Here is a 17,775-nt window from a genome sequence, read left to right as displayed (position 1 = left end):
AGGTCTCAAACTTTCTCATCAAAAGCCTGCTTCGCCAGTGCCCAGTTCCGAATCTAGGACCTGCCTTTTTCCAGGGTGATGGAAATGGAAATGTTCACTCCACACAGGGGAAATTTCTGTGCTGACTCTCGAAGTCTTGAAGTCATGGGGTTGCCCTTTTGCTCTAAAGAAAACCACCACACAGCCACATATTTTGGCACACACAAGTTTTTTTTTCTTTCCCCCAGAGACAGAGTCTTGCTCTGTCACCAGGGTCTTGCTCTGTTGCCCAGGCTAAAGTGCAATAGCACAATCATAGCTCACTGCAGCCTTGAACTCCTGAGCTCAAGCAACCTTCTCGCCTCAGCCTCTCAAGTAGTTAACAGGTGTGCACCCCCATGTCTGCCTTTGGTTATACAGAGAAATCAATAAATTGAGCATTCTTTTTGCCCACTTTGAGTGGGAGAGCTAAATGCATTAAAATGGGTATTAATGGCAAAAGGCATAATTGAGCAAGTCCAGGGTGATGTCAAAATGATGGGTTTCATCATGCATAAAGGCTGTCATTCTCTCCATGGGCATGTGCCACATTTATAACAATATAAAAGGTATTCACCATGTGGAACATGCATTCTTTTTCAGAAATGTGTTAAGTACATAGAGCTAGCTTAACCTGCATTTTAGGGTAACAGTTCTTTTTTTTACATTTTCTAATATTTATCCTCAATGTTTCCCTTAATCCTACCATGTTACTATTTGTGGTCCTAAAACTCTCAAGGTTTCTCCAAATTCTTACTCATTTGCTTACCATATTGTAGCAGGCCATAATTCTAGTGGGAATGTGTGGAATCTGGAATCTCAATATTGCCTTAAGGTTGGGTGTGGTGGCTCATGCTGATAATTCCAGCACTTTTAGGGGCTGAGGTGGGAGCATTGCTTGAGGCCAGGAGTTTGAGACCAATCTGGGCAACACAGCGAGGTCCCATCTCTACAAAAAATGAAAAAATTATCTGGGTGTGGTGCTACATGCCTGTAATCCTAGCTACTGGGAGGCTGAGGTGGAAGGATGGCTTGAACCCAGGAGTTTGAGGCTGCAGTGAGCTATGATTGCATCACTCCAGACTTGGGTGACAAAAAAAAAAAAAAAAAAAAAAAAAAAGAGGTGACAGAGTGAGATCCTATCTCTTAAAAAAAATAAAAAAAAAAAGTCCGGATGGAAAAAAAAAAAAAAAAAAAAAAGTCCGGGTGTGGTGGCTCATGGCCACAATCCTAGCATTTTGGGAGGCCAAAGTAGGCAGATCACTGGAGTCCAGGAGTTCGAGACCAGCCCAGCTAACATAGTGAGAAACCCTGTCTCTACAGAAAGTATAAAAAATTAGCAGGGCGTGGTGGTGCACCTGTATCTGAGCTATCTGGGAGGCTGAGGTGGGAAGATTACCTGGGCCTGGGAGGTCAAGGCTGCAGTGAGCTGTGTTCACGTTACTGCACTCCAGCCTGGGTGATACGGTGAGACCCTGTCTCAAAAGAAAAAAGAAAAAGGCACTTAAAAAATAACACTAGATAATCAAATGGCAATTAATTATTTGTCATATATTAATGACTGCATTTATTCGGCACTGAATGTATAGAAAGGGTTTCTAAAATATCTCCCAATTAAAAATACTTTCAGGCCAGGTGTGGTGGCTCATGCCTATAATTCCAGCACTTTGGGAGGCTGAGGCAGGTGTATCACTTGAGCCCAGGAGTTCAAGATTAGCCTGAGCAACATACTGAGACCCTCCACCCCCCGCCCCACCCCGTCTCCACAAAACACAAAAAAAAATTAGCCCAGGGATATGGCTGTGCCTGTAGTCTCAGCAACTCGGGAAGCTGAGGTGGGAGGACTGTTTGAGCCCGGGCTGTAGAGGCTGCAGTGAGTGGAGGTCATGCCACCGCACTCCAGCCTGGGTGACAGTGAGACCCTGTTTCAAAAAACAACAACAAAAATTTCAAAATAACTTTAATTAAATAATAGCTCAGACCTCAAGCCTTGCCAATTTTATGTTGTTAGTGAGATTATTTTCCCCAACAAGGGAGGGGGATCAGAAGAGACAGTATAAACACACTAATAATTAACCCAGGACGGCTTCGTGGGAGACACACTAATAATTAACCCAGGATGGCTCCGTTAGAGAATCATTTGTACCTTTCTTGCCCCTAGGGTTCTATTGTTCATGATGAGCTTCCTTCTCGCCTGTCTGCCCTCTGAATTCAGTTGAGCATGGAAGGATGAAGGCAGGGCCCTGACCAGCAGCTGAAACGACAGCCACGCCGTACACCTGGAGAGAAGTACTCAGCTTTGATGTGTTTCTCATCTAATTGGTATACTCTTTAGACATGCTTCCACATAAGCATTTTTCCCTCGGACAGTGAAGCTCCGGAAGCCGTCGTTCTCTAACTTTTTAAAGCAGTGAGTGATGCTCCTCTGCTGCCCCCTCAAGGTTCTCAGTTTTCTCCAGAGAGGCTTATTTATTTATTTATTTATTTATTTTTGAGACGGAGTCTCGCTCTGTTGCCCAGGCTGGAATGCAGTGGCACCATCTCAGCTCACTGCAACCTCCAATTCCCAGGGTTCAACCAATTCACCTGCTTCAGCCTCCTGAGTAGCTGGGATTACAGGTGCCTGGCACCACACCCAGCTAATTTTGGTATTTTTAGTAGAGACGGGGTTTCACCATGTTGGCCAGGCTGGTCTCAAACTCCTGGGCTCAAGTGATCTGCCCACCTCAGCCTCCTGAAGTGCTGGGATTACAGGTGTGAGCCACCATGCCTGGCCAGAGAGACACATTTTTATTTTTATTTATTTTTTTTGAGACGGAGTCTCGCTCTGTCACCCAGGCTAGAGTGCAGTGGTGCAATCTCGGCTCACTGCAAACTCTGCCTCCCAGGTTCACGCCATTCTCCTGCCTCAGCCTCCTGAGTAGCTGGGACTACAGGCACCCGCCACCACGCCCAGCTAATTTTTTTTGTATTTTTAGTAGAGACGAGGTTTCACCGTGTTAGCCAGGATGGTCTCAATCTCATGACCTTGTGATCTGCCTGTCTTGGCCTCCCAAAGTGCTGGGATTACAGGTGTGAGCCACCGCACCTGGCTGAGACACATTTTTAAATAACCAAAAAGGCCATTCAAAATACAATATGAAAACCACACATAAGCTGCTCAGAATGCAAACTATTGATAGTCTGAATTATGAAAAAAACCCAGTAATAAGACTTTCCATATACTGATTTTGTGGGGTGGCAATTGCCTTTCCTGTAGCATAATTCAGGGATGATGAATCCTTAAAATATATAATAAAAAACACATTTTGCATGCATTTTCAGATAAAAGAGCAAAACTTTTAAAATATAATGTTCTTGGCCGGGCGCGGTGGCTCACGCCTGTAATCCCAGCACTTTGGGAGGGCGAGGCGGGCGGATCACGTGGTCAGGAGATCGAGACCACAGTGAAACCCCGTCTCTACTAAAAATAAAAAAAATTAGCCGGGCGTGGTGGCGGGCGCCTGTAGTCCCAGCTACTCGGAGAGGCTGAGGCAGGAGAATGGTGTGAACCCGGGAGGCGGAACTTGCAGTGAGCCGAGATTGCGCCACTGCACTCCAGCCTGGGCGACAGAGCAAGACTCTGTCTCAAAAAAAAAAAAAAAAAAAAAAAAAAAAAAAAAAATATATATATATATATATATATATATATATATAAAATGTTCTTAGGTTTTAAGATAATCACAGTATAAATCAGTCATCACAAATTCCATTTTACTATTTTACTGTGTACACTATCAACCTTTCTGTTACATTTTTGTTCCAAGATAAAATAATTTAGCAGACACCGTAGATGTTAATTTTTAGAAACTGTGAAACTCTCCTTTTCTTATAGGAATGGAGATGTAAGGTACAAGGGCCAGGCAGGCCTGCTGCTGGCTCAGCACAGCACAGGGCATCTGCCCGTGGTTCCCAGGCCTTCTGCATTCCTGCCCACACTCAATTCTCTCAGCAACCATACCAAGGAGGCTTTTCCCCATTTCCCAATGAGCGAACTGAGGCAGAAAATGATGTTAAGTCCACTTTCCAAATCCAGATATTTGGAAATATAGAGAATATACATGCAATTCAAATTCAGGCTGGGGCCAGGCGCAGTGGCTCGCGCCTGTAATCCTAGCACTCTGGGGGGCCGAGGCGGGCAGATTGCCTGAGCTCAGAAGTTTGAGACCAACCTGCGCAACATGGTGAAACCCCATCTCTACTAAAATATAAAAAATAAGCTGGGCGTGGTGGCATGTGTCTGTAGTTCCAGCTAGTTGGAAGGCTGAGGCAGGAGAATCACTTGAACCTGGGAGGCAGAAGTTGCAGTGAGCCGAGATTGTCACTCCAGCCTGGGTGACAGAGCAAGACTTCATCTCAAAAAAAAAAAAAAAAAAAAGAACAACAACAAAAGAAATAACTTTTGAGCCAGGCTGGGGGTGAAAGAGAATAGTGGGGCCACTTTACCAAACATCAATTTGCCAAAAGCTATGTTACTAAAACACCGATTTGCCCACTATCCATGATCTGAATTTATCAAATGAACTGATTAACTGAAACTTGTTATAATGAATTCATTTCTTGAAAATATTAAATGAATATTTCCTTCTTGAATACATTGTTTTCTTCTTACCAGTATGTTAAGGAACGTTTAACTTGTCAAAACTGAGGATCACAGAGTAAAAAATGTATTTTTCTTATTAATTTACTCATAAAAATATACACATTGAATAAACTAAATAAATTGTTGTGTACGTTTAGTATCTGTCAAGATTTAATCAGAAAAACAGAGATCTTACTAGGTATTTCAAACAGGGATTTAGTAGAGCAAACTGGTCATATAGATGTTAGAAGGATGAGAGAGAGAGAGAGAAAAAAAAAAAGAGAGACAACATATTCAGCCTTAAAAAGAAAGTTCTGACCCATCCTGTAACAGGATGAACATTGAGGACATAATGCTGCGTGAAATAAGGCAGACACGAAAAGACAGATACGGTGTCCATACTCCACTTACCGCGAGGCATCTGGAGTAGGCAAACTGACAGAGACAGAAAAAGTAGAATGGGGGCTGCCAGGGGCTTGGGTGGTGGGTGGGAATTTACTGTTAAATGGGGAAAGTTGGCAGAGCCAGATTCTTCTTGCTGACTGAGCCTTGTTCATCCAATCCCACAGAATCATTGTCTCTCTTTAAACTAAGTAGAACAAAACTTCTCAAACATATATTTGCACGGCTACCCTCCGCCAAGAAAAACGATTTCCTGAACTTCCATCATCTGTATCATCTGCATGATTTTTGCCACGTCCTCAGAACTGTAACTCTGTTTACATTAACATTAAAAATAACTCACTGACTTATTTTTTTGAAGTGTTTGAAAAGAAAATTTTAAATCATGACTACAAATGAAAAACTGGTATTTGTTTTTGTTTTGGAGACAAGAATGTCACTCTGTTACCCAGGCTGGAGTGCAGTGGTACAATCATAGCTTACTGCAGCCTGGAACTCCGGGGCTCAAGCAAGCCTCCCACCTCAGCCTCCCAAAGTGCTGGGACTACAGGGATGAGCCACCGAGCCTGACCCATTTGTCATAAATAGAAGGTAACCATAAAATAAATGTTAAAAACAGAACAATGTTATTAAATTTTTTAAAATAAGCAATCGTTATACTTTATAAAAACGCATACTTGAAAATATGCTCCCCAATGAGAATGGAACTTCATATGCTGAATCGTAATAAAGAAGACAGCCCAATGTCACTTAGTTTAAGATGAAATGAGGTTCTAACTCAGTATGGTGATGCTATTCTTAACATTTTGATGATCACCAGCACTGGCCATACTAATCTATAGGTTGTCATTTATTGAAAAGGGCAAAAGATATTTAACTTTCATCTTTTTTTTTTTTGTATTTTTTTTAGTAGAGACGGGGTTTCACCGTGTTAGCCAGGATGGTCTCGATTGCCTGACTTCGTGATCTACCGGCCTCGGCCTCCCAAAATGCTGGGATTACAGGCGTGAGCCACCGTGCCCAGCCAAGTTTCATCTTTAACAGGGTTAAATTTTGAGAATTCCCAGCTAAAATGATTTAACTTTTATTCTGAAAAGCCTCCTGAATATTTATATCCCTAGAACGATAGATAAGAATTGATCATCTTTCCTTCTGGGAGGACGTTTTAAAAAAAACCCTTTTCAGATAATTTAGTTATGAGTGTTATAAATTTACTTATAGTAAATTTCAAAGATTTATTTTGTTGTAGAGATATTTTAGAGGCAAAAAATAAATGTAGATAATCATTGTTGACTTTTTTTTTTTTTTTGAGACAGAGTCTTGCTCTGTCGCCCAGGCTGGAGTGCAGTGGCAATACCTTGGCTCACTGCAAGCTCCGCCTCCTGGGTTCACACCATTCTCCTGCCTCAGCCTCCAGAGTAGCTGGGACTACAGGTGCCCGCCACCACGCCTGGCTAATTTTTTGTATTTTTAGTAGAGACAGGGTTTCACTGTGTTAGCCAAGATGGTCCCAATCTCCTGACCTTGTTATCTGCCCGCCTTGGCCTCCCAAAGTGCTGGGATTACAGGCATGAGCCACCATGCCCGGCCTCATTGTTGACTTACATAATGTCTGGTTAAAGAATTCAGGTTGGGTTAACCAGGTGGGCAGGTGGTTTCTTAGAATAGTTCCTACCCATCAGAAAGACATGTAGGCATTTCATTAATTTCCTTCCAGAAGGAGGTTATGAATTACATTAAGCAAAAAGGTTATGTCAGGATCGTTTGTGGACTTTTCTTTCATAAGAGGAGGAAGCTGGGTGGGGATGGCTGAGGAGTAAGAGAAGATACTTTTCACTGAATAATAATGTTTTGTAAGTCTTGAATTTTGAACTATGTACAGGTGGCCTATTGTGTAAAAAAGTAAAACAATTAAAAAAAAAAAAAACCCCACAAACCGGCAGGGCACAGTGGCTCACACCTGTAATCCCAGCACTTCGGGAGGCCGAGGTGGGTGGAATGCCTGAGCTCGGGAGTTTGAAACCAGTCTTGGCAACATGGTAAAACCCCATCCCTACTAAAAATACAAAAAATTAGCTGGGCGTGGTGGCGGGTGCCTGTAATCCCAGCTACTCGGGAGGCTGAGGAAGGAGAATCGCTTGAACCCGGGGGGTGGAGGTTGCAGTGAGCTGAGATGGCGTCATTGCACTCCAGCCCGGGCAACAGAGCAAGACTCTGTTTCAAACAAAAAAACAAAAACAAACAAACAAAAAAACCAAAACAAACCAATTACCGCTCTCTAGAATTTATCTTAAAATACTCATATATAGACTGGTACCACAGTGGCTCATGCCTGTAATCCCAGGACTTTGGGAGGCCAAGGCAGGAGGATCTCCTGAGACTAGCAGTTTGAGACCTGCCTGGGCAACAAAGTAACACTCTCTCTTCCAAAGTCAGAGAGAGAGAGAGAGAGAGAGAGAGAGAGAGAGAAAATAACCCTATAGTTTATAACATGAAAACAAAAGGAAGACGCATTCCTTCTCTATACACCCCTGCCAGTGGATTTGAGAAATCTTTTCTCATCTGTTCAGACGAGTTTAGAAGCGGGAAGCTCAGATTTCCAGCAGGTTCTCAATCTTGGTTGGCTTTTAGAATGTTCGAATGATTGGGGGGCTGGTCCTTGGGGTCTGAGCATAGCTGTCACTTTAGCCGCTGCCAGTGCTGGGCAGGTGCTGCCCTGAGCACGTCAGTTACAGACTTCCATTTAATTCTCACCAGAAACCAGAGGGACTCCCAGAAGACACTATTTACAAAGAATGTGTTCTCTTCTACATCACTCGCTCGCGGAAGGCAGTGCTGCTAGGACAGCAAGTTTGCAAGGGAAACAGGCCTGGGGAAGGGGCAAATGTTCTCCTGGTGCCATAAAGCACAAGCAAGGATTGGGAAAACAGCGCCTTACCTGAAGGCCCAGGCAGCAGCTCTGGAAGCAGCAGAAAGCCTGAGGGTGCAAGCTCCTTCATCAGGCAGAAGTCTGTTGGGGAGTTTGGGCAGGAGAGGCTTTAAGTAATGAGTTGGATGATTGGGATGGAATCAGCCCTGCTTTCGGGAATAGCCTCCTGGTGTTTCCCACTGCATGGGCAGATTGCTGGGGAACGGCAGCAGCTTTGGGCGAGTGGCTGCCCTGAAGGCCAGTGCGGGCCCCTCACACACCCTACCACTAAAGTAACTGGACAGATGATTGCGGCCCCGACAACACGGTCCCAAGACTCTTAAGGATCTTATCTCTGGAGCAAAGGGCAAACCATTCTGTGAAACAGCTTTGGGGTATCCTCAGATCCTCCACGAGGCCTTCCTTGGGATCCTTTGTCATTGCTGCTCGGGCCAGTCATTGCACTAAAGACCCGACTGCAGTCATTGTCTCTGCCCATCGCCAGTCTCCATATTAGTGTTGCTGTTTCATATTTTTACTCTTCTTGAAATATCAGCTACAACGTGAGCCTGTCTTTTGGCTATTGACCATTTGTAGTAATGGCAGCCTTTGCCCATGAGAACCAATTGGAGAACACTCAAGATAGTGATGGGCTGTATTTTTCTTCAAACACAACTATCTTCTTTGACCCTTCAGTAATAAACTGTACATTCTTTTTTAAATTAGAAAATGCAATAGGGTCCTAACTGCTTAAATTTGTTCGCTTTCAATATTTCCTAATCAAAAGGGACTTTATTTAAATGGCTTTTGTTTTGGAGACAGGGTCTCACTCTGTCACCCAGGCTGGAGTGCAGTGATGCAATCATGGCTCAGTGCAGCTTCAGCCTCCCAGGCTCAAGCTATTCTCCCACCTTAGCCTCCCAAGTAGCTGGGACTACATACCTGAACCACCATGCCTATTTTTTTTTTTTTTTTTTTGCATTTTTAGTAGAGATGGGGTTTCTCCATGTTGCCTAGGGTGGTCTTGAACTCCTGGGCTCAAATGATTCACCTACCTCAGCTTCCCAAAATGTTGCGATTACAGGTGTGAGCCACTGCGCCCAGCCTCAATGGCTAAATTCTTTTTTTTGTTGTTTTGAGACAGGGTCTCACTCTGTCACCCAGGCTGGAGTGCGGTGGTGTGATCTTGGCTCACTGCAACCTCTGCCTCCCAGGTTCAAGAAATTCTCCTGCCTTGGCCTCCTGAGTAGCGGGACTACAGGTGCCCGCCACCATGCCCGGTTAATTTTTTTATTTTTAGTAGAGATGGGGTTTCACCATATTGGCCAGGCTGGTCTCGAACTCTTGACCTTGTGATCCACCCACCTTGGTCTCCCAAAGTGCTGGGATGATAGGCATTAGCCACCGCGCCGGCTGGCTAAATTCTTAAAACTAGATAAAACATGCCAGTTAATCCCTAAATCATAGATTTGAGAAAATTCAGGAGTGTGATTAAGCGGCAGCAGCACACTCGGGACAGAAACAGACACATCAAACAAGACCACATACCCCATTACGTGATTTCTAGGAACGGATGAAACAAGACAGTAACTGCTTTGGGGGTTGGGGCCAACTTTCTAAATGGCTACAAATAATCTGGCAGGTTTTCTTCATTGCCAACCCAATTGTCAGTTAATTGAAAGGGGACTATCTCATAGCAATACTGCCCCTAGGAAGGATCTGGGGTTGGGTGTAAGGCAGTTTGGGAGACCAAAACTTCCTGTTTGCCTCTCTGGCTCCCTCACCTTCCAAGGGAGCACATACGGTGACCTGTCTGGTTACAAATGCCCCACTCTGGGTCACCTCTGCAGCATCCCAAGAACAACCAATTGTGAGTAGCAAGGCTGGAAAATGCATCACCTGGGGAGGGATTTGTCAATGACCAGGAGCACATGTATTTTGATCTTTGGTGCAGTTTGCTATAACGCTGAAACTGAGGCGGCTCAATGCACATCCTATTTGCAATATTAAGTGAATTTACTTCTTTGATTTCTTCACCAAAGGGTACACCCAGTGCACCCTTTCATTTTTTTCCTTAATGATGTGTCCCCTGTAGCAGAGACCATGTGTTTTACTTAGCCCTTTATTATGCAAGCCTAACATAGTTTTAGTCAATAGCTTAATAAAAGTCAATCAAATTATTGATTAGCAAGTACTTCCATTTTCCATGGTTTGCATGTTTTATGACATAGGTAACTAATTTGAAAACTGTCAGAATCAAAATGGAGTCACTAGGCCAGACTTGGTGGCTCACTCTGTACTCCCAGCACTTTGGGAGGTCAAGGTGGCTGGATCATCTGATGTTGGAAGTTCGAGTTCAGCCTGGCCAACATAGTGAAACCCCCGTCTCTACTAAAAATACAAAAATCAGCCGGGCATGGCAGCACACGCCTGTAATCCCAGCTACTCAGGAGGCTGGGGCAGGAGAATCACTTGAACCCAGGAGGTGGGGGTTACCGTGAGCCAAGATTGTGCCACTGCACTCCAGCCTGGGTGACACAGCGAGACCCTGTCTCAAAAAAAAAGGAGTCACTAATGTTAAGAACACCTGGACAAACAGCTGGAGAAGGTTATAGAGGGTTCTCATGTTTGTACGCATGACAAACACCGCAAAAATCACAATTTTGCGCAAAGGCCTTTGCAACCTCACACAAAAAATACTTCTGCAAGCACACATCCAACTGCTTGTCAACCTTGTACTGGCATCACCCTTGTTACTGACCTGTGCAGTCAAGGATAATTATCTCAAAACAACGATGTAATCCTCATTTCTTCCTTTATAAACCTTTCTCTTTTCGCCTGTAATCTCAGCACTTTGGGAAGCTGAACCAGAACTACTTGAGCCCAGGAGTTCAAGAGCAGTCTGGGTAACACAGGGAGACTCTGTCATCACAAAATTAAACAAAACCAAAAAAACCTACAAAAACCTTTTTCTTCCTGAATATACTCATCATCTATGATGACATGTACATTCCCATTGCAATGCTCTACTCCCAAATAAACATGTTTTCTTTTTAGAGATGATCCTCTTTTGGGTTGACACTAACAAAAAGAAATGCTATCCAAATGTACTTCCATCTCTTCGGCATGTGTACTCATAATATCAAATCTACAATGCTAGGCACTGCTCTAGGTGCTTTATACATATATTAAGCCTTACAACAACCCTGTGTGGTAGCCGTTAACTTTGTTTTACATAGGAGATTAAGGAGCTCCCGCAAGGGGCCACAGCCAGGCAGGAAGTGTGACCCCAGGGGACAAAGCTTTCCAGCTGTCCACTCCTGTACAATGGCCTTGACAGTAATCTCATCCTACATAGATGCCAGATTTATGTCAGCATGGTGGCAAAAGTCCCTGGTGACCTACACTTCAGTGTACCGAACAAACCAGCTCTTGCAGCGAACTGTCTGAATGTCTTCTCCAAACAGGGACAGACTGCTGCTTTTTAGGGGGGAGCTCCAGATGAGGCAATGGGTGCATTTAGGGCCATGTCTTATGCAGATCAGGCATCTTCAAACACCAGAATCACAGTGTCAAGAAAGTAAAGTAGTCCACACACACCACGTTTATGGCACAACTTCACTGACTTTGCAAAGTTTCCCAATATTTTCCACAACTTTCTAGGCTTCCTCCTAATGCCAAGGCTGATTAGATAACTTGAAAAAAAAAAAAAGTTTGCAGCTGGGCACGGTGGCTCACACCTGTAATCCTATCACTTTGGGAGGCTGAGGCAGGCAGATCACGAAGTCAAGAGATAGAGACCATCCTCACGAACATGGTGAAACCCTGTCTCTATTAAAAATACAAAAATTAGCTGGGCATGGTGGCTCACACCTGTAGTCCCAGCTACTCGGGAAGCTGTGGCACAAGAATCACTTGAACCTGGGAGGCAGAGGTTGCAGTGATCCGAGATCATGCCACTGCACTCCAGCCTGGCGATAGAGGGAGACTCCATCTCAAAAAAAAAAAAAAAAAAAAAAAAAAAAAAAAAAAAAAAAAGTTTGCTTAAATTATCTGCAAGTATTAATAGAATTTAGGTGTAATTCTGATAGCTAATGCTTAATGTGCCTGGCTTCTAAATCCATCCCAATCCTCTATAAGGTATGTACTATTATTGTTCCCATTTTACAGAGAAGGAAACTAAGGCATGTTACAGAGTTTAGGTAAGCTGAGTACAAGGTAGACCGGGATTTTTTAACTGACGCAGTGATTTGATTCAGAGGTCAGCAGCTATGGCTAGCCTGTCTTTGTCAAGTTTCACTGGGATACAGCCAAACCCGTTTGTTTACTATGGTCCATGGCTGCTTTTGCACTGCAACGGCTAAGCGGTTTGTGAGACTCTATAGCTTACAAACACATACTTGTTCGGTGACGAGTGCTAAAATATTTACTATCTCAAACTTAGAGAACACATTTGCCAACCTCTGGTCTTAACCATACAGCACCATGATCTTTCAAGGTGCACCTTAAGATCACAGGAGCAAGTTGTCAGGCTGATCCAAATTCTTACATTTTCTACCCATCTGTTACAAAACTTTTAGGGAAATAGGGGAACTAATTTCTGATTCATAGCAAGTGGCATTATTCTGGTTTCCATTACAATCTGAATGCTAGTCAAGAGGACACAAATGATAGATCAATCAAGAGGAAATACACAATGGACGCTCCTGAATCATGAAGGAACACATTTCAGAATTATACTCTGCTGCCTTAGTGGAATTTAGAAAAAAATTTTTGTAATGTTTTACAAAAAAATTATATTGTACCACTTTTGGATTCATTCTGAGAAGTGAATAATATAGCTATAATTTATCTTAAAAATGTTTGTATTCATCCATTTAAATATGATTCATAGAAATAATCAGCCCAAATGTTGTCTGGCATACACTGTAAGGCTTACAGCTGTGTGGGGAAAAAAGGGTGCAAATCTAGGGCAGGATGTTGTTAGAATTAACCCCTGCTCCTCAGCATCACCATTCAGAAATTCCAAGTGCTGGAAATAAATATCCATGCTTCCTCCCAAGGGTGATGTACATACATTGCGGGTCATTCACTTTCTTATTCTAAAATAGTGGTACTCATACTTTTAGGGCTGAAAAAGAAAATCTCCTTAGGAATAGCAAACATGGCAGGTTTTGGCTGTTAATCTTTTGTGGCAAAGAAGGTTAAGAGAAGCAAAGTGATTTCGTTTTAATTTTTATTTTTATTTGAGATGGAGTCTCACCCAGTTGCCCAGGCTGGAGTGCAATGGCACAATCTCGGCTCACTGCAACCTCTGCCTCCCGGGTTCAAGTGATTCTCCTGCCTCAGCCTCTGGAGTAGCTAGGATTACAGGGGCCTGCCACCACACCTGGCTACTTTTTGTATTTTTAGTAGAGATGGGGTTTCACCATGTTGGCCAGGCTGGTCTCCAACTCCTGACCTCAGGTGATCCGCCTGCCTTGGCCTCCCAAAGTGCTGGGATTACAGGCGTGAGCCACCGTGCCTGCCTGCAACGTGATTTCTGTGCAACACAGAAAACTGATGCAACAATTCTCCAGGCAGAATGAAGCAGTTATTAAGTAAAACATTTAGCTAGCTCCTTAGCCTTTCACGTTGCTTAAACAGGCACCTACTCAAAGGATTAGACATAAAAATATAACGCTTGCAAGACTGTAAGTAAGCACCCCCCCTTATTTATTATCAGACCAGGTGCACCAAGACCATTTATTTGCTTATGTCTTTACTGATGGTTCTGTCAAACTACAACTCCAGAGTTATAAGGTTGCCTCTCATTACAGAAGTGTCAAATTAGCTTTAAGACAACTTTACTTTTCTTTAAAGATACAGCATTTAAAAAATACTCCAAATTGAGTTATGCCAAAGTTTCTAACACTTGTGCGTGTAACTTGTTACAAAATTCCCAGAAAATGTAAGAGCCACACACATTTTTCCCCTCCAGAAATAGCTTGCATTTATAAACAATATATATCACTTGCTGACATGCAAGACCCCTAAATTTGGTACAAAAGCCAAGAAAAAACTCCACGAATTTTCATCTTGCATAGACAGAATGAGGTATTAAAAATGCTTCTGCAGGTCCTTTCAAAGAATTGTTAGTTCACGGTACATCTTAGTTCTGAGCTCTGGATTTCAGAATCATGTCACACTAACAGCATTTACTACCAACCTTCCCTATTAACTTGATTCAACTCCAATTACCTCTTTGCTTTTCTGCTTTTATCAAGGAGGATGCTGCCAGTCTGCAATTAACAGAGCACTTCTTTCAGAGCTCTTAGAACCCTGCTGTAAGTACATCTCAGATACTAACAGTATCTGACAATACCACTGGTGTTTAAACTGGAAGGTTCTTGCTCCCAAAGTGCTTAGCATAGTGCCCAGCAAACACTAGGTTCTCCCAAAAAACATCTTCTGACCACACTGTCATCTGAAATTCTGCAGGTGTGCCATGTTTTTAACAAGTTTCTTTTCTGCAAGTGTAGTAATAAAGTGTAGTAATAATTTAAATTAAAAAAAGCCTACATTGCTCTAGCTGATTGGCATCAGTACATGAATCGGCTTTGCAGATGCTACATAAGAAAGCAGAAAGGGGTTGTCTTGACACATTTTTTACTCCCAATTCCCATTTTTTTCTCCCAAGGAATACAGGCTATAAAGCTCCAAATATTACCACACATTACAAGAGCCCACAGGTATTCATCCACTGAAAACAAGGACTGCGCAGGTGGAGTCATTTAATACGCTGTTTTTGCTAGATTCGGAAGCCTCCAGGCAATGGTGTTGTGCTGCAAACGTAAAATATATTTGAAGGGCATCTGCTAACAAGTAAACCATCTGTATGTAATTCATTCTATTTTCTAATTCCATTTCAGATTTAGTTTTAATAAAGTAATACAAATCATTTAAAGAAAAAACCTTTAATTTAAAATTCTGATCTATGCATAAAATTCATTTTTATATCACGGTTAAATTTAGTACAAACTATAAAAATGTTAACACTGAAGTTTTCAACAGAAGTCTATAAGATGCCTTAGAAAAATTAAACAACAGCAAGTCATTTACTGCTATGAGGTTAATACATAAAGAAACATTCATACATTTTACTGAAATTTTCAGTAAATAACTTTAGCCATAATACTTACAATTAAAAGTTCAAAAGTTGTGTGTGGCTCTACAGCAATTATAATTTGCAATGAAAACACGAAGCCAAATCTTTTTGAGCTGATCAAAACAATCCTAGCTACAAAATTCGTTGAAATTTGCAAACCTTAAAAAGAACACCAATTGTGAATGGAATAGGTATCATAACTTAGCTTAAAGTGGAAGATGGTAAAAACTCGATGCTTAAGTCTGAATTGCACAAGGAAAATATTAGGGGGAAAAACACTCAGCTATTACTGATAGCCATTACTTTAAAAAAATATTAGATCATTCTTATATTAAAAACATGAAATGAATCCAAGCCAGACAGTACTGAGTTTTTACACAAGCCTCTTTTGTATTCAATGTTGTTTATTGAGGAGTGAACGAGAGACTACTGCCAGACATGCCAATGACACTTCACATTCAAGGGCTGGAAGCTGGAAAGCTTCCCGACTGAGTCACTGTATAAGCCTTCTGGGAAAAAGAACCAAAGTGACATCAAATATGCCATCTTCATGCTTGTTGTTTGTCATCAGTTTTTTTCAACTTTTGGGTCTACTGGTTTGCTGGGTAGTAGGCTTCTTTCTACCCCACAGAAAGACTCACACTCCAATTCACAATGAACACAGAGCAATTTGTGTGAACACACGTCTATACTGAGTAACTGTTCTTAAAGCTGTTTTTCCTTAAATTTCCTTATGTCTAATGAGAAAAATTAATTTGATTTCCCTTTCCCCTTCAGGTGGTGGGTTATACCAATAGAAAAATACTCTCCAGTGCTACCGCAGGACTTCCAGGAACTCCTTCAGTGGTCTGGTAGAAATCCATGGAAACTCCATTCTGCAACACAGCGCTGCTCTTCCTGCTCGTGGCTCTCCAGAAGAATGGCCTACACACAACACTACCAATCTCTTTTGCTCAAAAACAAAACAAAGAAACCTAAACGAAAGGGTAAGCGTTTATTTGGAGTTAGTTTTCTGGTGGGTGACATTAAGGCCCTTCACGCAGAGTTCAGGAGCTCCTGAATGGCGGCCTGCTGCTCAGGACTGAGCTGTGCTATGCACTCAGTCCACAGTCCTCCAGAAGTCTAGGGAAAGAAACATTTTCACAGACTTAGACAGGACGAAATGTCATTTGGAAGGATTTTAATCATCATCATAGGTAGACCGTAATAATGGCAAAATACCTTCTCCCTAGGTAGATTATTTTGATGAGTATCACTGTAAAAGCAAGAAATCTGTTCATTTCTTTAAAGTTCATTTCATTTCCAGTAAGTTTTCTTCATTTTTGCATTGATAAAGCTACATTAAGCAGGTAACATCTTAAAGTAACCCACATACCACATGAATATAGGAAGTAAAAATCATACAAAGTTTTTTGGAGGTGACAAGTTATTATTAAATCTCGTTTTTTTTCTTCAGATAGGCAGAAAAACTACACAAAATAAGCTTGTGTTAAGCACCAACTGGTAGGCTCAAGATGTCCTAAGATGAAGGTTTTAATTCTAATAAATAATAACATATGGATGGATTACATCAAGTATAATCCATTTGAGGCTTGGAGACAAGAGACTATGAAAATATAAAAATAAAATTCCCGTAGCTCATTAGATTTCTAGTTTCTTCTCATAGAGGAATATAAAGAAAAAAAGGTTTTATCTCCCCTTCCCCAATTCAACCAAATCAGCTTACCTGTACTTGGCGAACGACATTGGCCAGACGTTTGGCACAAGGATCTTCATGTTTAATTGCCTCGTGCATTTCTCCTTCCGCGATTATACTGAATATTTTGGGCAGATTGGTATTGTTTGGGCCAAGAACAATTGGATGATTACTGACAAATGAGAAGAAAACCTGAGTAAGTGAAATTTATAAGGAGAAATGTGATTATGTGTTCACTAAAATCAATGGCCTTTTAAATTCCGTAGGAAGAAAACCAGCCAATCTTATATATGAACTCTTTAGTTTCTTTCTATATAAATTAGAAAAAAAAAATACTGGGCTCATCTCTCAGGATTGTTTTAAGGGCCAAACAGAATGCTCTAAATACCTTATAAATAATTTGTGATGTGTTAAAAAAATGTATTGTATTATTAAGAATAAGTTTCTTAATACAAATTTTATTTTGCTACTACAAAATAGCTTCTAAAATAACTCTGAAGTTAAAAAAAATTATATAAACATTTCAAGAATAAACTGGGAAATAAACTCAGGCAAGTTTAATGGGAAAAAACCTAACAGCGAATTTAAGAGTTCTAGTCTTTGTCACTAAGAGAATTTCAGAGTGGTCGTTTCCAAGGGAGATGATCAAATAGCATGATTAAGACCTGGTCATTTCAGACGCAGGAGCAGGTAAGGAGCATGTAGTCTGCAGGATGGCTGTTATATTCCTTAATGATATGCTCAATGGAAGACTCAAACCCATTTCTTACGTGAACCTGAACTTAAACAAGCATGGAGAATCTATCTGTTGGCCTAGGCCTATTGCTACAATAGTGGCAGTGGTTGTAGCCCTTGAATTTATTCATAACCTAAAAATAATAATTAATAGCGACAGAGCTTAGATCTGACTGATATTTGGGGGGAACTTGGACTTAGAAAACAGACACTAAACAATATGCCCTTAGGTTGGGTTTGGTGGCTCA

At 41.8% G+C, this 17,775-nt stretch overlaps 1 protein-coding gene across 7 annotated transcripts in view; it reads right to left on the bottom strand.

Moving 5' to 3' along the window:
• Positions 1–15,482: 15,482 nt before the first annotated feature.
• IPO5 (importin 5) overlaps positions 15,483–17,775 on the bottom strand; it is an 81,144-nt gene continuing 78,851 nt past the window's right edge. For 6 of the 7 annotated variants that reach the window (XM_030813579.1, XM_030813582.1, XM_030813581.1 and 3 more), the window contains 2 exons: positions 16,823–16,964; positions 16,072–16,218 (listed from right to left, as the gene is read on the bottom strand). In XM_030813579.1, coding sequence (XP_030669439.1) covers positions 16,132–16,218; positions 16,823–16,964 — 229 coding nt within the window. In that variant the 3' untranslated portion in view covers positions 16,072–16,131. Of the gene's footprint in view, positions 16,219–16,822; positions 16,965–17,775 lie in introns of all 7 variants that reach the window. The other variant, XM_030813577.1, reaches the window with a different exon arrangement.

The sequence above is a fragment of the Nomascus leucogenys genome, chromosome 5, assembly GCF_006542625.1.
Source record: "Nomascus leucogenys isolate Asia chromosome 5, Asia_NLE_v1, whole genome shotgun sequence".
NCBI lineage: Eukaryota > Metazoa > Chordata > Mammalia > Primates > Hylobatidae > Nomascus > Nomascus leucogenys.
This window is presented reverse-complemented; position numbering and strand designations above follow the sequence as displayed.